This window comes from Dermacentor silvarum, chromosome 8 (assembly GCF_013339745.2).
Source record: "Dermacentor silvarum isolate Dsil-2018 chromosome 8, BIME_Dsil_1.4, whole genome shotgun sequence".
NCBI classification, from domain to species: domain Eukaryota; kingdom Metazoa; phylum Arthropoda; class Arachnida; order Ixodida; family Ixodidae; genus Dermacentor; species Dermacentor silvarum.
Window position 1 is genome coordinate 177,690,653 of NC_051161.1, and position 27,983 is coordinate 177,718,635.

Consider the following 27,983-nt stretch of genomic DNA (forward strand, 5'->3'; position numbering starts at 1 on the left):
TCCACAGTTCTAGTTGACGTAAGATTTGCCTCGTGCATTGCACACGTCACATCACAGCCAACGAAAGGTGTGGCCTTGTGAATGCTTCATTGGGCACGTGATGGCACAGACAACCCCGAGGAGGACATCACTAGTGTATAAAATAAAAAGCATTAATTTGAACGCCGCTGAGTGGTTCATTGAGCTATGAACTCCTCGCGAGTCGTTGAGACATTTGGCGCGTTTTGATTTGGCCTTACCGATGATGTGGTACTGTTCATTTTGATTTGGCCTTACTGATGTACTTTTGCTACTTTTTTTTTTTTTTTGTCAACAGAAAAGGACTGGGAGGACATCAAAAAGATGCCTGAGCACCACACCCTGATGAAGGACTTCAAACGCTCAAGGTTAGCTCTGAAGCACGGCTCCTTCGCTGTGCTCCGAGTCAATGCACTGAGCAGTAGTTGGCTAAGCCTGCATTAAAAAAAAAAAGTGTAAACATGCCTATGTCCCAGGAAAGGTTAAGATAAAATGATGGGGAAGCCAAGCGGCTTGTTTTAGTGGATGCAGTCTTTCATGGATATATCAAATTATAAAAAGTAAACAATTGCTTTCAATGCTGCTTAGCAGTGGGCATTTGTAGTGTTGTGCATTGGAGGTTGGGTGCAAATAAATTCTTCCTTCATGCAAGACCAAGCTGAGACCGAGCCGGTCTTACATGCAAGACCGGCTCTTGCTGCATGATATACCAAACTCGCGATATCAAATTATTGTCTGTTTGATCCCCTTAGAAATGTCGTGCAATAGTATAGCACTGCACAACACGTGTCTTAACTCCGCCATGTTCGACATACAGTCGAACCCACTAATAACACTACTCAAGTGTGAAGAAAATTGTATTGGTATAACTGATAATTGTTATAACCGGGTTGCACGAAAAAATCAGAGGGGACAAACATTCCAACATTTTAATTAGACAAAGAAGTGAAGTCGAACCTACTTATAGCATTACTGCTTTTAACAGCGCTCAGATGTAACGATGAGCAGCTGCTGCAGTGTGAACTGAGGTTTAAGAGCATGAATAAAACTAGGACACCAAGAAACACATACGGTATGTGGTATGTGTTTCTTCGTGTCCTTGTTTTATTCACACTCTTAAACCTCAGTTTTAAATATGACCGACCTAGCCCTCGTCAAGATGTAACTAATGCAGTGTGGACTTTTGTGTGTGTTCTATTGTAAAAAAAATTGTGGCAGAAACCTTTCCTAATTATTATCTAAGTCAGTGTGAAGCATTTCTCCCCTGTTCGCAGCACAAAACTGAACAAACCCGTGTCCTTCCGGGGAAACCCTCACTCTATGACTGCCAAATGCGTGGGCTGCGACGCCCTGCGTCGTCTGATTGTGCGCACCGCAGACAAGTTATGCTGCCATGTTGTTTGCTGATTGCTCGTTTTAAATTACATGGCCGCATGTCTTTACTAACATGTGACCACAGTTTTTGCTTACCTAGCACACTGCTTAATCTGCTGGTCGGCGAGCAAAAACAAATAAATCCATGTCACACCGACTTGCTTATGGCCCTTGGGCTGCCACGGGGGCTTCCACGCCATTGGCTGTAATTGATCATCTTAGAATTTTGTGCTTCAAGAACACTTGTTTTGCTACCACTCGAACAGGCATCGCTTGCGGTGTCACAGGACGTTGATTTGCGGAAGGAGGCATATTCTTGGTTGATTGCTTTCAGGGATATGAGATATGATCACTTTCACCCTCAGCACCGGATGCGTCAGTGTTTACGGGCAACAGTGTGCACTGGAGGAATGCTGTTACACCCTGTCCGGGGCTTACGCAAAATACGGTGAAAGTGATCGTATCTCTGTAAGCGATCAACCAAGAGTAGTGCTGCCATCGCTGACCGACACATGGGGTGCACTTTGGGCAGTGTGGCAGCACCTTGTGCTGTCCAGCAAGGCTTGGCAAAGCATGCTGATAAAATTTTGACGGCCGAGTTTCGTTTTGTTATGCATTTTTTGTCTGTGCTGTCTCATTTCGCAACAACGAAATTATCTCAAAAGTGAATTTTTTTGCCGTCTCCACTGTTTTTATTATTGCGGGTGTAAAGGGGTGTATTGAACAGCTCAACTGGTAGCGTAACCGAGAAGTCAGGTGACGCAGAACAGGAACAGCTGCTTGTCCGAGCGGCTCACACTCATGCCAAGTACTGGCAATCCAGCTGGCCCAGTGGTTGCACTGCAGGCATCGAATACATGATCTGGCTGGCCTTGTCCATATTCTCTTTTCATTACAATTACCCCCCATGCAAAAGCAGAGCCGTCCTGGTGACTTACAAAGTGGAGACCAGTGGGTGATAGTATTGTTTCAGGTGGTGAATGTGGACCACATCCTGTCCATGGCGGTGCCTGTCGGATGTCGGTGTAAGCGGCTCTATGACATAGTTGACTGGAGAGGTGTGTTCGACGATGCGGTATGGCCTGTCATGCTTCGAGAGAAGTTTTGTCGAAAGTCCAGGCGTGGTACAAGGCACGGACAACAAAACAAGTGTGCCGGGAGCGAAGTTCGTGATTCGTAGTGTCGCCATCACGATTGCCTTTTGGCGTTGTTGGTCATCAGAGGTGAAATTTCGAGCTATTTGACTGCATTCCTCGGCGTATCGGGCGACGGCTGAAACGGGAGCACATTCTGACGCGTCTGGTTGACAAGGTAAAACCATATTGATGGTATGGGAAGATTCGCGACCGTAGAAGAAAAAGTATTGGGAAAATCCTGTAGTACTTTGTGTAGCCGTATTGTATGCATACGTGACAAATAGGAGGATGACGTCCAAGTTTGTATGATCCGATGAAATGTACATATCGAGTATGTCAACAAGGGTCCGATTGAAATGCTCCACAAGGCCATTAGTTTGAGGATGGTACGCCGTGGTGGTCCGGTGAACCATGCGACATTAAGCAAGCAGAGCTTCTGCCACTGTGACAATCAAGTAGTAATTCAAGTAGTAATTCAAGTCGGATCCAATTCAAGTAGTAACAACGCAGAAGCACGTTTTATAGCAAGGCGCATTTCTGCTTGTCACCGTGGATGCCGCTTTGAGGTTCCGTATAAAGTCCAAACACGGCAACATCGTCGCCGCGCGCCGTACACTGTGTGCTACTGAAAGCTTGCGAGGCTCAGCCGACTTAATCTCGTGCACGTGAGGGAAAAAGGCTGGGCGGAAGCACGCTTCTGTCATGCGTGAGGCATGGTGAGGGAGGAATTTACTTCGCCCAAACTTCGGCGGCGGCCGTCGTATCTTGAAAGCAATCTGCGACGTGGAAAAGGTTTGTGCCAGCGCGGGCCTCGTCTTCAAAGTCATCTACAGATAAAGTGCAACTAGTGCCGGTAGCTTCGTTTGCGCTGTGCTTTCGACGTCTAGTTCGCATTGAAGCGAGAGACGTGTGGCACGCTCGCTGCTGCTCCCGCACCTCCTCACTCAAGCGTTTTGAGAGCGAATTTCCGTGGTCATCAAGCAAGACGGGTTCATGTTTACCTGTGCGCGCTTTACATAGTGCTTGTTAATTGAGTTAGTAAGTGGGGCCTCACGGACAAACTGGTTTGCGGCCTTATCGAATTCGAAGATGCCGTCATCGCGGCAAGGCCGCCACGGCGGCAAGTGAAGATTACCGATTTGTTGCTGCCTATCCGCAAATAAAGCCTGCCTGAGTGTGTTTGTTAGAGAGCATTGTGACGTAGTTCTTTTCCGACCGGTAAGTAGCCACATAACTGCCATTGTCGGTTAATTCGTAGTACGTACCGAAACGTTGTTCCCAGCCGACTACGTATTAACGAGGTTTGACTGTAGCAGGAGTATGGAATAAGGGGTGTGGGGTTTCACACATGCTCTTGGGACAAAGGAACGACAACACAGTAGTGCAAACAATCAAAAGGGCATTTATTGCACCTTTCATACACTAATGCACACTAGCCGAATTACAACCAATAGAACATTCACATGGGCGCGCGACAAATCAAGTAAGTCCGACTCACCGCGACCCGATAGCAAGCGAATACGTTCGCCCCATGCCATGACACCATCCCCTAGTCGTTCACGTGTACGGTCACGCGAACGGTGGCGCGTTCGAACGATCCGTGTTCGTCCATACCGGTGCCCCGCTCCGAGCCACGCGAGACGTCTCGCGAAGCGTGGATCGGCGCACGCGCGGGGCGTCCGCGTCGCTCACCGATCCCAACCCAAAGAGCACACCCTGCTTGCGCCGAGGGCGCAAAGGCCTTCGACCTTTTTCTCCCAACTCACCCCGCCGTTCGGTGGCGTTAGCATCGCGACACTCGCGTCATCTCTCGCAACGCGCCGCGACCACTACGACCGCCTCCGGCACCCAGCCACGCGGTGAAGCCGGACCACAGGAGATGCGTGAGAGTCGCGCATCCCCACAGAGGTTAGATGTAATTATTAGAGTAATAAATTGTTTTGAAGTAGCTTTTGATGTATTCATCCTTAGCAAGCAAAATTTCAAATGAAATAATTAAGGCATGGCAAACATACCTCACAAAAGAGCACTGCATGGACTACGATTCTCAGTCCGAGATAAGAACTTGTAAATGTTTACCCTCCCGAGCCCGTGCTGATGTTTCAAAGCGATACCCGGGCCCGACCCGAGCCTGAAAAAATTTTCACCTACCCAAACCGGCCCGATCTGACGGTGTTACGGGTGTTTTGTTTAGACAGTAATCAGTGGAACAACCACTGCTAATAGGGAACCAACCTGTCGTAGGATGCCTCGATGCCAGTGCCTAAGCTGTCGATCCAGTGAGTGCTGGTCCATCTTTTTGCAAACGCAAAAAGCGTTGCACCGCAGATTGAGAGAGAGCTACAAAGGAAGACGTACGAAGGAAGGAACCTGACAGACGGGTGATATAGGAGAGGGACACTCCTCCACCGGAAGAGAAGCGGAGCGCGCTCAGACGCACGCGTGATGCAAGCAGTCGTACCGTCTGGGTAGTGTCACATCATGGCACCAAATGCGAACTAAGGCGCACCAAAAGCGCTATCCTTGAAAAAATAGAGGAGGCGATTACTCCTATCAACGTTGGTGACATCGTTATGTGTCTTTGGTGACTGTACCAGGTCACAAGCAAGCATTTATTTCTTTATTATTACTTTTTTTTCCATCAATGTTGTAACTTGGCATTCCATCTCTTCTTTGTTTTTCCCCACATATATGTTTTAGCGCAGCCAATATTTTGTGGTTCCACTTCTGGTTTTATAATTGCTGTGCCGGTGTTGCAGTTATGCTAGCTGCTCCCTTGTGAAGTACATGGAGAAGCACAAAGTCAAGCCTGACAGCAAGGCCTTCCTTTTGGTAAGTGCTAGTTTAGGTCGAAAAACTAAATTTATTTGGCACAACTTGTACGAGAGGGAGAAATGGATCTTATGGATTGCTGTGGCATGTCTTTCACCAAGGCATTTATGTTGAACCAGACCTAAACTGCAGGGAGTGACATTCAGTACATGGTGCACTATTTAGCGGTACCCATGATGAGCTTCTGCAACTTAAAAATATAGGCAGAGTAGCACACAAGGAACAAAAAAAAAGCACTTATTCAGTGTGTGTTCCTGCTGTGTACAGGTTTTGCGCAAGCTGCTTGGCTCACAATTTCCAAGTGAACCAACTAGCCCAAATCGTTGTTTTTTATTGCAACTTCTTTTCATCAGGGCAGCAGCTTCTCTCCTTGGCGTGCGGCTTCCTCTTTTTCCAAAGGCGAGAAGTGGGAAGCAACATGTGAGAGGGGCAACGGAAAAGGAGCGATTACTAGTTGAGGGAGATAGGAAGAGGTGGTTGTGGAGAGCAAAGCATCAGAAGGGAGGGAATAAAAAAAAAAGATAAGTATTGCATGTAAGGAGAGGTTCTAATATACAGTGTAGACCGCTTATAACGTAAGTCGCCGGAGTCGCGAATATCCGCACTATAAGCGGTACCGCACTATAACCAAAGCAACAATTTTCAAGGCCCGCACATATGCAAAACATGTGCACCGAGCCGCCACGCGTATGCGAAAGTCGAGGAATGCGGCTAGAACGTTTGCATTCAATTTACAATCGAATCTCGTTAATTCGAACCAGATCACGCGGCGGCACTTCCGACCGGCATTGCTCTGGCACCGCCATATAGAGTAAAAGCTTAGGAGAGACCCCTCAACGTCACGCGTGAACAAAACAAAAAAAGAAGAAAGAAAAAAAAAGTGGCGGAAATTTCACCCTCTCTCAAATGGCAAGGTCGCCGATTCTGCGTTGCGCCGGAACATGCGTGTACGTGCCGACGTATAAGCTATGGTGGCCTTCTAGCCACCGTATCTCAGCCACGCTACCGTAGCCACGCGTAGAAAATGGCAGTGAACCCTTCTTTCTCCTTTATGCTTCCTCTACTTTCTAGTCACTTGTTGACCTTGCAAGCTGCGGCTACGACGCACAGGGAAGCAACGGCGCTGTCCCAGGCTGGCTGTCCCAGGCTGGCCAACAAAACGGCCCACGCCGGCAAACACCCGCTTCCCGGTAACGGTAGAAAACGAACCTTTGGGGAGCTGGCGTCGGGTCGGCTGAAGCGGCGGCGCCTGCATGGCGGCGCGCGCGCACGGTGGCAGTCGAAAGTGAGGGAACTACGAGGGAGGGCGAGGGGATCCACCGAAGCGGCGGAGTTTCCGAAGCGAAATCCGCTTCCCTGCTGCTCTCCTCCCTCACATTCCACGGTCTCCGCGCACGCCCTTCGCCATGCTGTGCCGGCGCCGCCCGCTCCCAGAAGTTTCGTTTGCTGCTGTTATCATGAAGTGAGCATTGGCTGGCATTGGTGGTTTCATGGCCCTCGCTCGCTATGCGCGCCGTGATATTTCACGACTCGCACTCAAGATTCTGGTTTCAGCCTCACTGGCTGTTCGTTCGCACCACCTGCCCTTCTCCTCCACTTCGTCTCTCTTTCTTCCTCGAGCACTCCTTGGGGCGCCCGTTTGAGGGGAGCGTTCGCCGTCTCCGCTGACTTCCGTACTCCCAGGCAGCCGCACTATAACCGGTATTTCGTTTCCCGCAACTGCACTATAAGCGATACGTGTATACATGGAGTGCTACGGGAAAATTAACGGGAGCCTGAAAAGTCCGCACTGCCGTATTTACACGATTGTAAGTCGACTCGAATGTAGGTCGACCCCCCCAAAATTGCCTGTCTCAAAAAAAAAAAAATTTGTGGAGGGGGGGGGGGGGGGGAGAAAAACCACGCGAGTGCATTTCACACAAGGGAACTTTATTGATGGGGTTGCTAAGACTACTCATCGTCACTATAGTTGACCTCACTGGTACTGCTGCCGTCATAGCTGCTGCGGTCCCACAGCACGTCGTCATCAAAAGTGAGTCCACACTTCGCGAACGACTGCACCACGACATCGCGTGGTACAGCCCCTCACGCAGAGAGGACCCACCCGCACACAGTAGCCAGAGAGGCCAAATTTTCTCGCGCTGAAGCCGCCACTGCCGCACCACACGTTCACTGACTCCAGACTTGCGTCCCGCTGCGCAGTTGTTAGTTTCCTCAACATGGAGGATAGCAGCCCGTTTGAAGAACGCTGCTGAGAACGAGCGCCGAAAGTTCTTGGCACTCATGACAGGCGCGACGATTCAGCACAACAGCAGAAGTGACAGATGCGCGCGGCCGTCGAAAACAATCGTATCTCAAAGAAAAGCTCTTCCGCCAACTACCAATACCCCCCTAACGGCGGCTCTTCCGCCAGCTACCAGTACCCCCCAAACGGCGGTTCTTCCGCCATCTACCAATACCCCCTAAATGGCGGCTCTTCCATGATCGATGCTCCCACAAGAGCCGTGCGCTCGTGGTGCACGCAATCAAAATGTATGCAATACAGTAAATTATTACGCTACGCTTCTACCGTAACCATGGAAACTTAGGTGCAAAGTTGTAACCACGCTGTAGCGCGGTACACTAGCGGTACACGGTTCGGTTTCGATTCTAAGTCGACCCCCCAACATTGGATTGCCAAATTTGAAAAAATGGGTCGACCTACAATCGTGTAAATATGGTATATCCGGTCCTGCACTATAAGCGGTTACGTTATAAGTGGTCTATACTGTAATATGATTAGTTTTGCCAGAAAGCAGAATAGTGTTCTGGTTAGTCTTGCGAGGTATCGTTCACGGACTACCACCCGGAACCACCCAGGTCGAACTTATGGCCAACCTACGAATACGGACTCAAGGGGTGAAGATAGAGCCAGGATGCTGGGCCCTTCGAAATGAGCAATAATAACTTTTACGGGCAACGTACTACCAAGGGGCGTCTACTTCATGGGAGTAGAGGCGATCTGTTACCTATATAAGCCCACCATACAAGTTTGCAAGATCTGTCGGTCAACAGGACATCGAACCGACGTGTGCCCAACTCTGAACGCAAACGTGTGCTCCAAGTGTGGGGCATATAATCCGAACCAAGGACACGAATGTACCCCGAACTGCTCCATATACGGTGAGGAGCACGCGACGGGAGACAAATCATGCAGAAACAATTTCATTTATTTATTTTACCCTCAAGGTAAAATAAATTTATGCATATATAGTGAACACTACACTATTCAGAGAAATATACAGTGGGACAGAAATAAACACATATTGGTGAGCAAACACGCAAATACACAAACAAATGAATGTAGAAATCAGAGTAACAAATGTAAAAGGAGGAATGCCCTGAAGGCATTTGACTAAAGCATCTCCGATACTCAACGAGGATACATAGATTATTCTCATCTTTGCTGGTTCAAGAAAGAAATGAATGTGTTAGTGTAGACGATGTTTGAGACCAGAAGAGATGAAAGGTGCAGATTGAATCCTTGCGTGCCAGCAATTGTAGGTGATACACACTAGGTGCGAGGACCACCACCACTGGAAGTGCCATCGTTTTGTCACCTTACATTACTTTGCCTCGGCAAGAGCGTCGGAGAAAGGGCCATTTTAATTCCTGCGATTTAGAAAGCTGATTTCAATTTCCTAAGTCCATAAACGTTGTGCCTTGTCGATTAATAGTAAGTACTGACTGCCGCATTCAAGATGCTTTTTAATGTATTGGATATATCCAAACAAGGTCATGTGTTGCTCAGATTGTCCATTTAGAATGCAGTGACTGGCCCATGCAAAAGTGCTTTCCTTGCCATTCTAAACGGGTTAAAGATCTCTCCTCACAAAAATTCTAGTTGGACAAGTTGGTGCGCAGATGTCATGGTTAGCTGGCACGAAGAAAGCAGCCTAGAACAAAAACAGATGAACAAACGCCCTCTGCTCGTGTCCGCTTTCTTCACGTTAGGTATACCGTGACATCTTGCAATTTTGCTATCAGGAAGTTAACTTGTCAAAGATCTTTGTGCTGTCTATACCATAACATCGTTTCTCGGAATCTGTTATCACGAAGTTAGCTTGTCATAGATTTTCACTGTTCAAGATGTGGCCATATTGCAGTTGGTGACACTGTTTGTTGTAGTAGAAACAAAAGTACTGGACTTGTTTTTTCACCTGCAGGGCAAATAAAGACAGCCTTGGCTACTATATGATAAAAACAGGAGATAAAATTACACAATTTTTACCGAACAATGCAAAAATATGACCATCCCCCACCTCACTTTGGGATTTTGCGCATTCTTGTTTTTGTTTGTTCTCTTTGGGCACCTGCTATGCTAAAAATACAAAATTACCGCAAGTTTCAAGATCTGTGTTATCACTCACTGTGGCACATGCGAATGAGATGCAAATATACAGCACTGTACGCTTCTCATGCAGGAAATAATAAAGGTTGTCGATTCTGATGGCCTTGTATTGTAAGGGCGATACAACTTAGGAAAGCCACTGCAGATAGCCACCAGCAATATTTCTACTAGGTTAAGTGACGAAGATGCTTGGATCATAAAACTTGGCAGATAATTCAGCCACATTTCATGGTACATTAACGACCAGAGAGAGTGATCTGACTGAACCAAATGGTGCAATACAGACATGTGTGCCCATTGTACACACTTTATTTACTTTGATGAAAACGTGTTAGAAAAACCATACCAATAAATTGGGAACATCCACGGCGATGTGCCTTTAAATGTTCAAACCAACCAAAACCCCAAGACCTAAGTGGTAGGTCACTGCGCCAGGCACGTGACTGGCTGCATTACTCGCGTATTTGACTGTTTAGCATTTGTGAATGGAATTTGTTATTTCATGCATGTATATGCATGCTTCAAAATTGTGCCACCAGGGTTGAACGGCTGCTCAGCTTCTGTAGAAGCTACCATACTTTCTATTTCTGTGATAGTATGTATGGCAAAGCCTGGCCCGAATCGGTCACACAAGTCCTCTCGCATAAATATACGACAACCGACTAAAATTATGTGGCAGTACAACAAAAAACGAAGATGTGACTGCACTGAAGCAGATGCACGTGATCCAACTTCACACAGAACTTAAGTGCTGGCGGCTATGACCTCAAGCCCAATGTCTCACGTAGCAGGTTGAGAGTGGTCTGTTGGCCAACAGAACTAACAAATAAAGTTGTGCTGTGCAGCTGCAGAAGCTGCTGCTGATGGACCCAACCAAGCGGATAACCTCGGAGCAGGCTATGCAGGACCCCTACTTCCTGGAGGACCCCGTGCCCACCCAGGAGTAAGCATGCTTGCTTGTATTGGTGTAATCATTTAGTATTGGTGCGTTAAAACAGTTTGCTCATGGATTACCAAATTGTCTGACATTGTTAGGCAGAGTGTTGTGAGGCATGCTAGGTTTGCTCATCCTCCGAGCTGTGCTCAATTTAGGATCCTTCAAAGGCAGGCCATAACGCCTGAGCCATTGCATTTCCTTTACCTGATCTGCATGGAAGTCCACTGTCGGCAGAACAATGACATCAAATGCTGTCACTGAAGCAATAAGGCAGCAACCTGGTTATGCTATGACTCTGTAAATGTCAAGGTATATCTGTGGTGACCGGACCCACGGCCATGGCGCATGGCAGTGAAGACACAGTAGCCGCTGTGGGGGGCCTAGGCACACTGACTGCACAGGTGATGCGCTCTGCTTTTTATTGTACATTGCACGCCCCCTGGTGGTGTCAGTTACCACACTTCCTCCCCCCTTAACGCAACAGATTAACAGCATATAAGCAGTTACAGTTCAAGGAGAAAACCGAAACACCGGACGGCGTTCCCTAGTGCTCCGACAAAGCCGAGGTGTGGAAGGAGGCGGGGAGCAATCGGTGCGTGTTGATGTTATGGTGTCACTGGTCTTCAGTTGATATGGCTCGCCGGATGGTAGTAGTTGACCCTCCAAGTTTGTCACTGCTTCGGGTAAACCACTGTCAGTTGAGCCTCCGGTCCCTGAGGATAAAGTCAAATGTGGTTCCGATCAAGCGGTAGATTCGCTGGAGCACCGACGGTTGTGTTGGTCGGGCATCAACTGTTGCCTTACATGGTTGAGATGCCGGGTCTATTGTTCCCCATCATCCAATTGTAGCACCACCTGCGAATTTTGTTGCCTGGTGACTACAGTGGGAATCCAGCTCGAATCTGGCCGAAAATTCCTGGTGAATACTCTGTCTCCTGGTTGTGCTGGCACCCTCGGTTTCGCTCTTTGATTGTACACCATCTTCTGAGCGAGTTGTTTTTGGAGGACTGTTTTCCTTAGGTCTGGCCACAGCAGATCCAATGGAGTCCTGAGCCTCCGTCCCATCAACAGCTCAGATGGGCAACACCCGGTGACCTCGTCGGGTGTCGACCTATATGATAACAGTATTCGTGCAATTAGTGCACGAAGGTCTCCTGGGCCAACTTTCTGTAATTTTACTGTTATAGTTTGAACGGCTCTCTCCGCCACACCATTAGAAGCAGCGTGATAAGGCGGTCCTCTTCACGCCGTTCTTCTTCAAGAATGTCTCGTACGCTTCACTCGTGAATGTGGGTCCATTGTCCACGATGTCTGGGAGGCCCTGATTTGCAAACATGACCCACATGCATGCAATCCCACTGAGGGTGATGAAACGGGAAAAACTTCAATCCATTTGGAGAATGCATCACTTGCAATTAAAAAAAACTGTCAGCCCTTCCACTGGGGTGGAGATGGAAGACCAGCGAAGGTGTACTATGGTGGGAATTACAGTATAGACCACTTATAACGTAACTGCTTATAGTGTAGGACCGGATATAGTATGGTCTTTTCAGACTCCCGTTAATTTTCCTATAGCACTTCATGTATACGCATACCGCTTACAGTGCAGCTGGGTGAGACGAATTACCAGTTACAATGCGGCTTCCGCGGGAAAATCTCGCCGACAAGGGCGGTAGCGAGCACGCTTCTCAACGAGGTGCGTGCTCCCGGCCGGCGTATGCATTTTCAATGCAACCACACTCTCGTTAATTCGGACTTATTTGGCCGCACATCAGTTAATTCGGACTACTTTCGGAGCTCGGTGAGCGTGGAGCGCCGCAAATGTGCGACGCAAAAGAGCAAGAACGACGCTAGCGTCCAACCGAAACGAAGCGGAGGAGTCCGCATCGCCACAGCCATCAGTTGAAATCGTACGTGAATGACAGCAACGCCGAAACGCTTCAAGCCTATTTGTGTCTTTAAAGCCTGTATTCTTGCATTTACCACTGCGCATAACACCGCGTTGGCCGCGGGCTTTCATAACTGCGTAGTCGTCATCCACGATTGCGTCGATAGCGGCCGTGGTTTTCTTTGCAGCGGTTGCGCCGAACAGTAGTTTCGCTTTTACTCGGTACGCGCGGCGGCCGCGTGCCTAAAAAACTGCGTAGTTGCCATCGATGATTGCATAGACAGTGACCGCGGTTTCAACTGCCGTTGTTGCAGTGAATGGTAGTTAATTCATCGAGACTTGGTGCGTGCGTCGGGCGCGTGCCTTCAGCACCGCAAAGTTGCCGTTCATAATCGCGTCGATAGCGGTCAAGGTTTTTTCCGCAGCGGTTGCGGCAAACAGTTGTTTTGTTTTGGCTCGCTGCAAAGCTGCCAAACTTGAAGAGCACCGGCTACATTGCGATAGTACAAAGCGTGTCTACATGCTTGGTCTACATATTTTGCATACATGTAGGGCTTGAAAATCGTTGTTTTGGTTATACGTAGTGCGGTACCGCTTATAGTGCAGATATTCGCGACTCCGGCGACTTACGTTATAAGCGGTCTATACTGTATGTATTTCCAATCATGACTACTAAGATGCGATGGTGTAATTCACCACTGTTAGCAATGGCGCCGACTCCGCCTTTGTCATCCTCGCCAATGGCTTCGAAGCTCGGAAAGCACGGCACGTTGAATAATGCCAGTTCCCGAAAGTCAGCTTTGCCTCAATGCAGCAGTGTTACGCGGTGAAGCAGCATATGCAAAGTAGTGTGGTGAAGCATATCATGAGTGGGAAGGGGCAATTGTCACGGGATACGGTATGCATTCCTTCATTATGCACGCGTGCATCCGCAGACTCCTATCACAGTATGAGCACCGATATGCTGAATAAGTGCACTGGCAGGCCTTCAGAGCTATTTAGGACGTGCCCGTGGAGATTTGAGCCCTTGGGGGCAGTAAAATGGCAGGCATTCATTTTTTTCAGACGTTTTTGCGGCTCCTAGGGAGTCTGAAAAATCCGACGTTAACGGTAGTTCTCTATACAGGGTTTATTTATTTCTTTACAGTACCTTTCATTTCCCGCAGATGGAGCATTGAGTGAGGGGGGGGGGGGTTACAAAACAGTTTTAAAACATCAATTTACAAACATATTAAAATATACGAGTAGTAATTATAGCGGACATATCATGGTTACACAAAAAAACCATGAAATACGCAGTCATTATTACATTTGATAGGGAAAAAGTGACAGGACAACTGGCGCACACTATAAAAGTAGAAATCCGTGACAATCATAATACATTTGAGGAAACCATTGCTGCTGCATCTTTTCCCGAAAGGCCACTGGACGGGGTAGTGAAACTATTTCACTGGGAAGGCTGGGTGGATAACACGAGCAAGCGCAGATGAATTGAAAGCCAGCGTGCCACCTGATAAGCGACTATAGCTTAAGTGATTGTGAAGCCGGCTAGACATGCACGATGGTGTTTGTAACGGGAGACCAAATGGCCATGAATTGTAGGCATGAAAAAGAGATAGAATGGCCAGACATTTCCAAAGGCAAATGTTGTGTTTAATTTTAGTGATGCTCGATCGTAGTTGTGCACCAAGCTGCATGGTTTTGCATTGCCTGGGAGCCAGGGTGTGATGGGTAAGTTCTGAGGCGCCAACAATGCACTTATGAGCATACCTCCAACTGCAGTCAACTCACACTGGGAAGTGCAGAACCAGGTTAGTGGACAACTTGTTTTGCAGTTTCCATGATGTCTGAGCATACCGGACAAACTTTCTGAATCCTCCGAATTTTTATTCACTTATTTATTTATTTACATATACTGCAGCCCTAATTTAGAGCTATAGCAGGAGTGGGAAATGCTACACAGTGTCAGCAAAAGACAACAAAGAAATTACAAGGAAATAATTGAACCAAGTGTAATTGAAAAGCAATTGCATACACAGAAAGAACAATAATACAGATGAAGCAATTTACATGCTAGCAAGGTGTTCACCATTGGCAACTAAAAAATTGTTTAGTGGTAACGAATGAATGCTAGCGTTATACCTGGCGTTACACCTGGCTAGCATTAAAGGTCACTGCATAGGCGGGAAGTACTCATTTTTCCGAGGGGGGGGGGGCTCGGGCCCTACCAGCTTTCCCAAACCTACCCATGCGTGTGTGTGTATATATATATATATATATATATATATATATATAGACCGCTTATAACGTAAGTCGCCGGAGTCACAAATATCCGCACTATAAGCGGTACCGCACTATAACCAAAGCAACAATTTTCAAGGCCCGCACATATGCAAAACATGTGCACCGAGCCGCCACGTGTATGCGAAAGTCGAGGAATGCGGCTAGAACGTTTGCATTCAATTTACAATCGAATCTCGTTAATTCGAACCAGATCACGCGGCGGCACTTCCGACCGGCATTGCTCTGGCACCGCCATATAGAGTAAAAGCTTAGGAGAGACCCCTCAACGTCACGCGTGAACAAAACAAAAAAAGAAGAAAGAAAAGCGCGGTGGAAATTTCACCCTGTCTCAAATGGCAAGGTCGCCGATTCTGTGTTGCGCCGGAACATGCGTGTACGTGCCGACGTCTCAGCCACGCTACCGTAGCCATGCGTAGAAAATGGCAGTGCACCCTTCTTTCTCCTTTATGCTTCCTCTACTTTCTAGTCACGTGTTGACCTTGCACGCTGTGGCTACGGTGCAGAGGGAAGCAGCGGCGCTGTCCCAGGCCGGCCAACGAAACTGCCCACGCCGGCTAATGCCCGCTTCCCAGTAACAGGCACAAAACGAAACTTCGGGGAGCTGGCGCTGGCACGGCTAGAGCAGCGGCGCCTGCACGGCTAGAGCAGCGGCGCCTGCACGGCGGCGGGCGCGCACGGTGACAGTCGAAAGTGAGAGAGTTACGAAGGAAGGCGAGGGGAGCCACCGAAGCGGCGGAGTTGCCGAGGCGAAATCCGCTTCCCTCCCGCCCTACTCCTTCACATTCCATGGTCTCCGCGTGCGCCCTGAAGGGTGCCGTGCCGTGCCGACGCCGCCCGCTCCCTGAAGTTTCGTTTATTGCCGTTATCGTGAAAGCGAGCGTTGGCCGGCATTGGCAGTTTCGTGGCCCTCGCTCGCTATGCGTGCCGTGATGTTTCACGACTCGCACTGAAGATTCTGGTTTCAGCCTCACTGGCCATTCGTTCGCACCACATGCCCTTCTCCTCCACTTCGTCTCTCTTTCTTCCTCGAGCACTCCTTGGGGCGCCCGTTTGAGGGGAGCGTTCGCCGTCTCCGCTGACTTCCGTACTCCCAGGCAGCCGCACTATAACCGGTATTTCGTTTCCCGCAACTGCACTATACGCGATACGTGTATACATTGAGTGGTATGGGAAAGTTTATGGGAGTCTGAAAAGACCACACTATATTCGGTCCTGCACTATAAGCGGTTACGTTATAAGTGGTCTATACTGTACAATCTTTCAGTTTGTTGACTGGCCCTATTGGGAGTGCCTTCCCTTAGCCCTAGCAACAGTTAAGCGCAGCAGTTCATCAAGAAGCCAGAGCATTGAGCAATATCCTGGGCAATGTGTTTGTCTTATACTTCTCATCAGTGCGCACATCAAATGCAGAGGGTGCATTCAAAGAGCTATATGAGCTCATTTTATTTAATGTATTTGTGCAGCGCTAATAACAGTAAAAAGAAAAGTAACGTTAAATTAATAGATAACTTTTTAGTAATTGGTCAAATGGGGCAGTAATTTACGTTTTTGAAAGAAGTCATTGTAATCAGTTACTTTTTTTCTGTAACGTGTCTGATAGCCATCCTTTGCAGGCTGTGCATTTGCACTCTCTGCAAAGTGCTGTGCATGCGAAGAAGCTACTTGTGTGCTCCATTTGTGCTTTTCATAAACAATGCTTCATAATGTTGTCACAGAAACTTGCCAAGTTTACGGGGATGTGAAAATTGTTTTATATTAGTTATGATAACGCCTGTTCATTATTCAAAAACAAGTATTTGATATTTGATTTGATTAGATTCACTTTGGTGACTGTTTGGGCATGTTGGTAAGACATGAAAGAAACTTTATGCGCACAAGACGAGGACAGAGAAGACACACTTTGTTTTGCTTCGTAGCATAGCCAGAAAGGTGTACTTCCATTTCGTCTGCTAGTTCCCACGTCGTGCAGTCACGCGCTGTGTCATTTTCTACTGTGTTCCAGCACGTGATCATGCTCTGTGATCCGCTTGTGTCTTGCCTCAGTGTTCGTGCAGCACTGACTTACACTGCTAATCAAGTGTTCTCGTGCACAGCGCGCAAAATCCTGCGGTGCACAAAACAAGACAAATGCAAGAGCTCGCGCACGCGGCCGTCAGCAGATGTGCACCGCATAACAAAAACAAGGAAAGAGAAATGCTGGTCCTGTGACATAGAAGTCACACAATCCTCCAGCTCCGGTATGGGAGAACGCAGGGGAAGGAATTAGCTAGACGGGGCAAGTGAAGAGAGTGTTTATGTTGGCGGTGGCCTCTTGAAATTGTGGGTTCGCCGCACTGAAATATTTCTACATCGGCTATTAACGAAGGAATTTGAAAAATTCTGGTGGTAGAACGCTCCCTAGAGGGCCTGTAACAACTTTCAGTGTATAACCGGAATTTAGTGAGGGGCCCTTTAAAGGTGCACTCGGTCAGACAAGTGACTGGCCTTACAGAGAAGGAAACGCTTGCACTTTTTATGCGAAGGGTTGCTGTAGCTGCTGCTTCTGTATTATAGTGGTTCGTGTGTGCATTGCATGATGGTGCCGCCTCTGCAGTGTGTTTGCAGGTGTGCCCATACCGTATCCGAAGCGGGACTTCCTTACGGACGAGGAGCAGGAGGACAAGTCCGATGCCAGCAAGGTGAGCTCTGAGAGGGACTCCTGCATTGCACATCTGTTTTCGTGCGGCATGTAGGCTTGTAGTCAAATTACCATACACTAGCATTGCATGCCATGACATGGGCAGCCAATGCTCTGGTACGGCTTTGTGCAGGAAACGTGGCAAGGTCCACTTCACTTATTATTTGAAAACACGGCTTTGTTCTGTTTTGTTTGCAACCCATACTCAGTGCCAGATTACATCTTTATTTTCGAAACCGATTTCACCTCAACACGTGAAATCGTCGTCTTCTGACTTTGGCGCCACTTTTGGTTCCGCCGTAACAATAACATTCTGACAGAACAGAAATGATGAAATAAAAAGTGTTTACAAGTTACAGTGAAACCTCTCTACTACCAAAATGAAGGTGTATCCGAGATTACTTAGATATAACCATTGTCTGCCCTAATTCCCAACATTGCCCACATGGCACCTCAAAAGTGTGCTTCCTAGAGTCGCCATGATCTAACTTTCTCTCTCAAATGCAGCAACTGTCATTTAAGTCGGTCCAGCGGTATTCTCATAAAAGCATTTCTGCATTTTACATGTATGTGAATAAGCAGGAACGAAGTTGGCCTCAAGCTAAACCTTCGCCTTAAAGATATAGCAAAAAAAAAAAAAAAAAAAATGACGCCTCGCATCATGCTGGAAGTCCAGTAAGGCTCTTTATGACTGTTAACGACAACATTTGCGAATGCACTTCCCATATGTACTGCAAACAAGACAACAGAGAGAGAACTAAAGGTTTATTTCTGACCTAACAAGAGAGAGATCTCTATTGCCCTCAGGTGGGCAGCTTCCTCATTCCTTGAACTCATGCCACGGTCCACCAGCTTTCGCCGGTCATCCCAGCAAGGGCGAGACAGCATATCCTCTCACAGAAAAAAAAGAAAGGAAAAGAAAAGAAATGGCAACGTGGAGAAAGCTTTTGTACAAGCCTACAAGGAAGGCACAACTAGAGTCCTTTGATACTCTTTTTATTGGTCTCAAAACTTATTCGTTGCGCTACGTTGCCAACTCTTTCTGGCTTCTAACATGTGCACAGAAGCTCAAATGGTCCTCAGGAAAATGAAAGAAAAACATAGTGCAAGATACGATTTGAGACTGACAATGTTCAGTTGTGAGACCATGTTTCTTTTTTTAACAGCTTGGCTAACCATGGTGTAAGAAGATAGGTGCTCTGACGGTGCGCCCGCGCTGGGGCGAGAGAGCGGCCACTTCTTGTGACCGGAAGTGAGCGCCGCCGCTAGGGGCAGCACGTGTTCAGGAGGCCTTGGAGTAGCGGCACAGAGTGGATAATTCACAACCTCCGTCAGCATTAAAACACCCATACCTAAAGATATGCAATTTTTCGTTATTAAGATGCCAAATCCTGAGCAGGTAGAAGGTTTCATGCCATTACTGTTAAAATACTGTCATTTCCGACACGAGAGAGACGCGTCGTCTGCTCGAGCAGACGGCGCGCTGCGCTTGCGCTGCTAGGTAGCCGCTGCTCGCTGCATCGGAGTCAATCGGAATGTCGGCAGAAGTATAAAGGGACGTTCCTCCAACCAAATAGAGTCGTTTTAAGCAGGCGAACGACATATATACATCGAAATAAAGCATCTCTGTTGCGCGCGCCCATTGAAACGCCAGCAAAGCGAGCGAAAAAGTGGCCTCCAGAACAGGTGCTGCCTCTTGCGGAAGCGGCGTGCGTAAAGTAACACTAAATGGCCGCGCCTCGCGCCGCCGTCGGATCACCTATCTTCTTACACCGTATTGGCTAACATTTGCTGGGACACCCTGTATTTATTTGCACTTATAGTTAATTGGAACGTGCTTCTGAAATTGAAATGCATGACTGTCAGCCCTTGCGATCCATTCAAATCGAGCTTGAGGATGTGTCGATCTCATTAGCGAATGTGAGGCCTAGCACAACAGACGAGTTTGTGCACTCACTACTGACGGACCTGAACTAAAAGATAAGTAATTAGGACGCAAGAAACTGCTTTTGTAGTTTAGTTCTGGCCATGGCGATTTGAAGCATTGTATGGTGCGCACACAAGTAGCAGGAAGTAGTGACACGGCGCAGTGCCAACATCGGTATGTCACCTTATCGATCAAAGGCTACTGATCGCACTTGCTGGTGCTTTCATGAACAAAACGCGACTGCATATAGTGGTAGCTCTATGTTTCGTTAAGGACCTATAGGTTGTGATATTCTTATGCTGACACATTTGTTTGGCTGTTATACCAAACGACCAACAAGTGAAAGCGCCCACAATACTGCAGCGCACCTTGCTCAGCTATAAAAACAAAAACAAAAAAACACCAATTACTTCACAAAAGATGCAGATTGGATAGGTAGACAGGTACAGTTGCCACGATAGCAACATCAGTACGGATCTATTTAAAAGGTTTACAAAAACAAGGCAGCTTTGTCTTATTACTGTTTACGAAAATTATATAGTATTATGAAACCAATTTGCAAGTCGTTGTGAATGGTATTGAAGATTAGTCATGGCAACTTGGTTACAAAGCCTAGATATAAACAGAGTGTCGTCAGCATATTGAAACACTTCACAGTATGAAATGTATGAAAGACCTAAATGATTCACGTACAAATTAAGAACAGTATAGAGCGCTGAGCTACAACACTGTGAAGCTGAAGTGGGTCACTATGAATTTTCCCCAGTGCGAAAATTTGTGATTGACTGTATAAGTAATTCAAAATTAGTAGAGGTGTGCGAATATCAAATTATGAATCGAATATGAATACGTAGCTTTAAATATCGAATTGAATATCGAATACTGATAAGTGTAGATGCATTTATTAGCAAGTTTGGTTATTTTAACATGTTGAAACATTGGAATTGTATTGTCAATGGTAAAAAGTTGGACTAGTAACCCATTATATTGAAAGATTGGGTATTTGACTCACGTACTTAACTAGGAAAATTGTGTAGTTTCAATTAGCTGTCTGTTCTCCAAAACGTGAGATAGGAGATGAGCTGATGGCCTCAACTTGGTACAGTGGGATCCTGTGCATCAATCAGGTGTCGAGAAAAAAAATTGATTTGATTTGATTTAAATTATTTCGAGTGACTGCCTTGCGGCCTTGGTGACATTTCTTCTTTCTAGGGTTTTACGTGCCAAAACCAGCTCTGATTATGAGGCACGCCGTAGTGGAGGGCTCCAGATAAATTTTTACCACCTGGGGTTCTTTAACGTGCACTACAACGCAAGCACACGGGCGTTTGTGCATTTCGCCTCCATCGAAATGCGGCCGCCGCGGCCGGGATTCGATCCCGCGACCTTGTGCTCAGCGGCGCAACGCCTTAGCTGACTGAGCCACTGCGGCGGATAAGGCCTTGGCTCACTGCGTTCATATACAATCTTATTTTTGCACAGTGAAGGAGAATTAATGTAAAAAAAAGGAAAATATTTGTCAAGTGGATAATAGTACAGCAGAAAAGCGAAAAAGTGATGACAAAGCTGACTACGGCTGATACGACTACGCAATCACACAAGAATACATGCAAACTTTCACGCGAAGTAAAAGAAAAAGATCACTGTCCAGAAACAGAGAATGGTATGTTTACTGAAGTCGTGACACTGGGCATAGTAAATGAACATCAGGATAAAATGTACATAGACATTGATGACATGCGAAAGCATAAGGATGTGAGCGATGTGGCACAGTCGAGGTAACCTCGCACAACTTGGCGTAGAATGTCATGATCAACGAAGTTGCTCTAAGAAAGGGACACAAAGTTACAAACAACTGATGCGAACATTAGCTGTGAATGAGCCCACTGTAGATAGCACAAATATATTGATATTGCTACACGCATGTTGTATTTGGTCATTTGAAGGAGACGTGCGGGTGCCATCACTCGAGCAAAGAGGAGGAAGAACAAACTGGGCTAGCGCTGTGAATTGCAAAATTACTTTCTTATCTACAAAATTACTTTGTTAACCGTGAAACAACACCAAGGGATCGTAGGGCCATGTTAACAATATTTGACACGTGTAGAGAAAAGTTCAGCTTGCTGTCTATTTGAACTCTGAGGTCCCTTACATGTGATACCCATGGTATCTCACCCCTTGAAAGCCAATAACTGAACTTCACTAGACGACTGGCACGAAGGTGCAGCACAAAATAAGCACTGACTCAGCATGTGCTGCCATGGTGATAACACTGTCTCTGACAGCGGGCTGTTATTAATGCTGCATATACAGTTTGTATCTAATTGCCTTGTGCATGCGATAGCTGATATCCAAAACGTGGCAGCTGTGAGGTTTTTCTGGTGCCTGCAGTATGCAAAAGCATGGCTCGTCAGATGGGTTGTTGATTGTGTTGACCAATTCTCTTCGGGTGAGGAAAAAGCATGGTGAAAGACGATGATGACCAATGTAAAAAATATTTAAAAGCTTCACGTTCCGTCCCCCACATGGGAGCCTTGTTCGCAAGAGGAGTGTGGGTGCCGAAACATTAAGTCAAGTTTCTAAATTTTTTCACCTTGGTCTGCGTTCATGGTGTATAAAACAGCGCTAAAAAAACGGACAGAAGGAAGAACACAGGGCAAACGCTGACTGCCAACGGTTGCGTTATTGTGCATGCACAAATATATAGCCTGAAATGGAAGGGCGAAAGGGAGACAAAAAAAGAAAAAAAGAGGGGGGGGGGAGTAGTTTAGATAATGTCAAAAACAAGAATGGAAGCAATCTCGCTATCCACTGCGCTGTTATCGAGACAGTCGAGTACGGGAAATTTTTGAAACCTTCACAATGATGTGAAGGTTTGTGTCAGCTGTTATGTGTCAGCTCCCCTTCACTCGTTCTCACCGACAAGGAATACAGATATCTACTTGACTAATCATTATATGATTGTTAGTTTTACCTTTAGACCCAAGTGCCACTGGCATCTAAACCACTCCCCCCTTCTTTTTTCTTTTTTTGTCTTCCTTTCACCCTTCCATTTCAAGCTATATATTTGCCAGGGGTGGGACTCCTGTGCCAATTGCACTAATTTGGTACCAAATGCAGATTCTTGCGCCAAACACAGAAAATTGACCGAAATTACGCCACGCTGCGCCAGAACTGCTTCGGCATGTGTGCTCTGGAAGTTGCCGTGAACAGCGAGGTGACTCATTCCCCGAAAAAGAATGCGTCCGGGCACGTTCCTCAGATCGCGCAACAGCGCCTCCCACACAGTTTCTCGTGATTTTCGCGCTTATAACACTGGACTTTTTGGCGGATTCGGCAAGTGGACAACGCGCGCGCGGGCCACTCCTGGCTGTTGTCACTGCTATTGGAACGGCCAGGGCGGCTGTATTTAGAGTGTGCTGTACAATGGTTGAGTGGGTGGAGCGGCGCTCCCTAGCTGAGGGCGCTGCGAGGGAACTAAATTAGTATTGCATGTAGGCTCCCTAAACTAGATTTTAGGGAGGCGCCCTGCAGCGGGTTCAGTGGACGGTCGCTTCTGTCCCCAGGGCCAGTATACCGTAAAAATATTCCAATCTGTTTTTATGGCCATATGGGCAAGGCCTGAGCCATTTTAACATTTCAGAAAGGGGTAATGGCGGATTTCGAATAAAAAGTCGCAGTTTTGCCCGAAAGGTGAAGCATTGATTGCGATAGCAAATTAGTCGACAGCTATGCGAAGTAAGGATAGTAGTTTTGTCATCTGTATAAACTTACAAACTTTCATTTACTAAATTTGTTAACAAGCATGGTGTTACGCGCGCACAAGCAAACATGAACACATCTCACTCGGATGACCGCGGAAACTCGCTGTCAAAACGCTGGAATGAGGAAGTGCAGCAGTGAGCGAATTGACCTTCGGGCTGCTTCTTGCTTCAACGCGAAATAAGTGGTGAAACACAGTGCGCACGAAGCTATGAGCACTAGTCTTCATCGCAGATCGATTTTTAGGACAGGGTTCGCGTTGCGGCGCCATACGCTGCAGCTGTCGGAGAACACCCCCTCCCTCTCCTCCTCCCACGGTGCCTTGCGCACGACCGAAAACAGAGCGCTTCCTCTCCACTTTTCTCCCTTGCGAGCGCGGGATTTAGAAGCCATCATCGCCTCACCCTCGCATTCTTTCACTTGCACATATAGCACACGGTGCGCGACGACGATGTTATTGCTCCTGGACTTTATTGACCCTTTTCGCTCCCGTGGGCGCTGCCATGTTTGATCACGTGGTGACGCGTCCATTGCTTGCCTCAGCCGCCTCCGTTCCCTCCGCGTTTACAATTCAAGTGCGTGACACCGGCGCTGTGCAGCAAACCTCTGTTTCGACGCGTATCGTAGACGGTGACTGCGTGCACGACACGAAGCTTTGGCCACAGCTTTAAAGGACATTTAAGTGCTTTCAGAGCTCATTACGCCTTGTCCAAACGGCGTGAGCAGCGTATACGGTGCTTGTACTAAAAGCAGGGCTAGAAATGTATTCCAAGCTGTCCAAACTTTCCGTTTATGAATTAAATCGGGATCAGTGTGCTCTGCGTTCTTTATTTGGCAAACATTTTGAACCAGCGGCTTGTCATATTTCTGACTCAGTAAAGTTCCTCGGTGCGGCCACTATCTGATTGTTTATTTTCAGCGTAATCACTCGCGGGTATGCTCTGCTGCGATAAATTTGTTCTTGCTGTGCACAAAGCTTGGAATTTAAATGTTCTGTACTTTGTGGTAGCTCGTAGCAAAGACGTATTATCGCTAGTCCCTCGCTTACTCTGTGGGCCGTCACTAAACATTCAGCTTCCAGCATTCGTGTCTTGTCGGTGTAGTCGCCGTCACTCATGCTCCGGCACATTGATTCAAGTGTGCGCCTATTCGCTCACACGTTGGCGATAGGGTGGGCGTAAGTTTTTGTGCAAGTAAGGGTGGACGTGTGTAGATAACGTGCGGGAAACTTACAATGCCAGTAAGTGGCACTACTTCATTTTGTAATGAGCGGTACTCACTCCCAAGTGCCGATGTTCCGGAGTTGAAGTCCTTTCTTTGGAGGTTATCTATACAGCGCAGGTGGATGAATTATATTTCTTCATCCTTGAGGAAAGCCGTGCATCGCGAAGGGCGCCAACACAGGCAGTCCTTATGCAGCAGCTGCGACACAGGTTAATCACATTCATTAATACGTGAATCACTATTTTTGCTGCGAACTACCGCACACGTTTTTCCTTTATCGTTGCACATTTTGCAGTATGAATTGAGCACAATGCATTAGCGCACACCCAGTTGCATTTTCGACAGCTGATCGCACAGTAGCAGGGTAGAAGTAGTAATGGTTTCGTATTCGTGCGCATTCGCTGAAGCAACGTATGGCGCGTGGCCGAAAGCGCCATCTCGTCCCTTTAGAGCAAACTGCTCCGCGAAAAGGGTCAATAAGGAACTTCACGACGACGGCAGAAATGCGCCTGGAGTGTCCATACAATTGCTATCGCAATAAAGACAGATTGGAATAGTTTTACGTTATACAGTGCAGTCCACTTATAACGATATCTAGAAAAATGAGAAATCCGATCGTTATAACCGATTATCGCTATATCTGGACTGCGAAAAAAAAATGCCGAATATACCTTTGCAGTCCCAAAACCGAAACTTGCGATAAAATATCGACGTCGTAGAAAGTAGGCCGTGAAAAATGAAACCTTTATTTATACCTCTAAATAGCGTCTCAATCGTTACGCACGCTGAAATAAAAATCTGCACTTGCTTTCGCGGAGGTTTCGGATTCACAACCGCCGTGTGCATCGCGTCCATCTGCTGCGCGAACACTGGCGGCTAATGAGATACTCGATCGACGATGTTGCACTTTGGTTGAACCTCGGGGTTGGTGTCAAAGGCGGGCCATTGTCAATCTCGTTGTCACTGCTGCTGCTGTCATCGCCTCCGTCGCACAACGCCGCTGCCTGTCGCGACAACGATCGCCTCGTCGGAGCCTCTCTTCGCAGAACGAGGCAGCACTATTTTCACTCAGAAGCTCCTCCATCGAAGCACCACCTATTTCATCGTCAGTAGCGACGTGCTCCCAGCATGGCTCCCAGAGTTCGGACACCATCTTGTTGGTTTCGCCCATGGGGGTTTCGTCGTGGCGCACGAAGCCTGCCTTTTCCGTTGATCGGCATGGACACTAGCCTTCATGATCGTGGCGCTCCCGGTTTTCATAATCGTCAATATCATCCAATGCGCGAGCTTGCAAAATTTGCAGCTTCGTCTCGAGAGACGCAGCTTTGCGCTTTGACGGCGCACCTCCCACTGCTTCCGCGGTGCATAGGCCGCGCAGGCGCCGCTTGCTTATCGCTTTCTCCCCCCTCTTGCAAAATTAGTTTCGTCTCAAGGGGCGCACCTGCCGCTGCTTCCGTTGAGAGAGAGCGCGGCAGGGAGCGCAGGCGCCCCTCGCCAGAGGAGGCGTTGCCTTCGCTTATCGCCTTTCTTCCGCCCTCTCCTCGCGCGACCGCCGGGGACGCAGGAGTGAAGCAGCTGGCGCCATCTTGTGCACGCTGCACCAACTTGCGATGCTCTCCGTGGCTTTCGCAATCGGCGCGCGGGCGGAATGCGCTGCGCGGTAATGGCGGCAGATACGAAATCGCGTAGGCAAACTTTTCGCCCCGTCTCGGTTAAGGGCAACGTAGGAACGCAATTTTCACGATTATTCTGCATGAAAAGCACTGCCCAGAAGCAAAATTTCAATCATTATATCCGATATGCGATGAATAATATATCGTTATATAAGGTTTTTTTTCTCATAGCCTCAATGCATAAGTTGATACTCTTAGATCGACTCATCGTTATAACCGATATATCGTTATATGTGGTATCGTTATATGTGGACTGCACTGTACCAGCCCAGGGTTGATTGCGGCTCTTTGGTTATGCGGTGACAAACCGTGACCCAGAAATTTAGTTAGTGCGTTGATTGGACAGCATAATTTGAGAGCATTTTCCGCTATCATCATAAACGTCAGTGCGAAAATATATAGTTCGATTGTAGTTCCACCTATGTTTTCGGCTTTACAGGAAAACATGCGCCGTGCCTCCGCTCGATCCACTCTTCCATATTCTAGTACGCTATAGCTACAAAGCGTTCTTCTACTGTGCGCTTTGTGCTGGTTTATTCTCTGCTTCATCACGCTTTTGAAGTGGCCTGCTCCAATCTGCTCCAAAATGAAATTTACTCTTGTAGCGCCCACCGACGCCGCAGCGCGGGGCGCTTCGTTCGGCGCTCTCAGCTGGTGCTCTCAGCTGGTGCCTTGGCGCCGGCTGTCGAAGGAGAAAATAAAAGAAGCGCAGCGCGTGCTCGGGGCGCAAGCTCGGCACGCGCAGTGTCGTTCCAAAAGCCAGCCACGCTGGTCGTCGCAGCCCCATCGCTCGGCTCGCCGCCTTCGCCCTTCTGATCAGGGACGACGGCACGGCTCGTACGGCCGCCGTCCCAGACTCTCCTACATTGGTGACCCGGGAGAGCGCCCTTTTCCCGAGCGACACGCTGCCATGGCTCACTGGCCGGAGCCCCAGTTCGACCCGCCACTGCCGCCGTTCTCGTCCAGCTACGTCGGCGTCTGGTTCGCCCAATTCGAGGCTGCTCTGGAGCTTAACCACATCTGGATCCAGGAGTTCAAGCACGCGGTACTCCTCGACGTCCTGCCGCTTGCTCTCCAGCTCCACCTCGGTGTTCCATCGCCTGGCCCGCGCCCGTATGACGAACTGCGGCAGCGCGTGCTCGACTTCTTCGGCGCTGTCTACCACCCTCTTCCAGAGGTAGACCACGCGGTGTGCGAGTCATCTCTGCCGGCGCCATCACCGCCAGCACCAGACGCGTCTGCTCCTGCGCCCGTTAGCCACCATCAGGCAAGCCTTCCTCCCTCGACTTGCCCCGATACCGTCTCGGTGACCACCCGATGCGCTACCGCACAGTCCCCGGCCTCCGGCTCTCTCCAGGGGTCTCTTTCGTGCGAGTACGCGCACAATGTTGTCGCCGAGGGTATCGTCATGACCATGACACCGGCCACGTCATCGCCTTTCTCGCCCCCAACGATGGCAGGCGACAGTGGAGACATCACCGACCCAACGCCGGCTACCGTGCCGCATGCCATAGGGTCTGTCTCCAACGCCATCGCTCGTGCATCAACGGCACCCGACCGTTCCACGCGGTCTGCTGAGCCGGTCTCCGAGGCGGCGCGCGAGCTTGGTACCGCGCCGATGCCACTGCCTCCGACTCTGCCGGCTACCACCACCGCGGACACGGGTCACGACCTTCAGCGACCCTCGCTGCATCCCACGTCAGGCGTCCTCAACGAACCACCGGACGCTCCTGCAGGCCTTGACCCCCCTTTGCCCGGTCAGCTCGTGGCGCACTCGCGACGTATTCCGTCGCTATGTACCCTGCCAGGCTGCGCCGCGTCCACCTGCACTGCTCACGTCG

The 27,983-nt window shown here is 48.3% G+C and overlaps 1 protein-coding gene across 3 annotated transcripts in view; it reads left to right on the forward strand.

The window, feature by feature from the left end:
- Positions 1–27,983, forward strand: part of LOC119461880 (cyclin-dependent kinase 8) — a 260,725-nt gene that overhangs the window by 134,987 nt on the left and 97,755 nt on the right. For all 3 annotated transcript variants that reach the window (XM_049672776.1, XM_037723249.2, XM_037723250.2), the window contains exons 9-12: positions 317–386; positions 5,288–5,360; positions 10,596–10,693; positions 17,473–17,557. In XM_049672776.1, the coding sequence (XP_049528733.1) occupies positions 317–386; positions 5,288–5,360; positions 10,596–10,693; positions 17,473–17,557 (326 nt within the window). The remainder of the gene's footprint in view (positions 1–316; positions 387–5,287; positions 5,361–10,595; positions 10,694–17,472; positions 17,558–27,983) is intronic.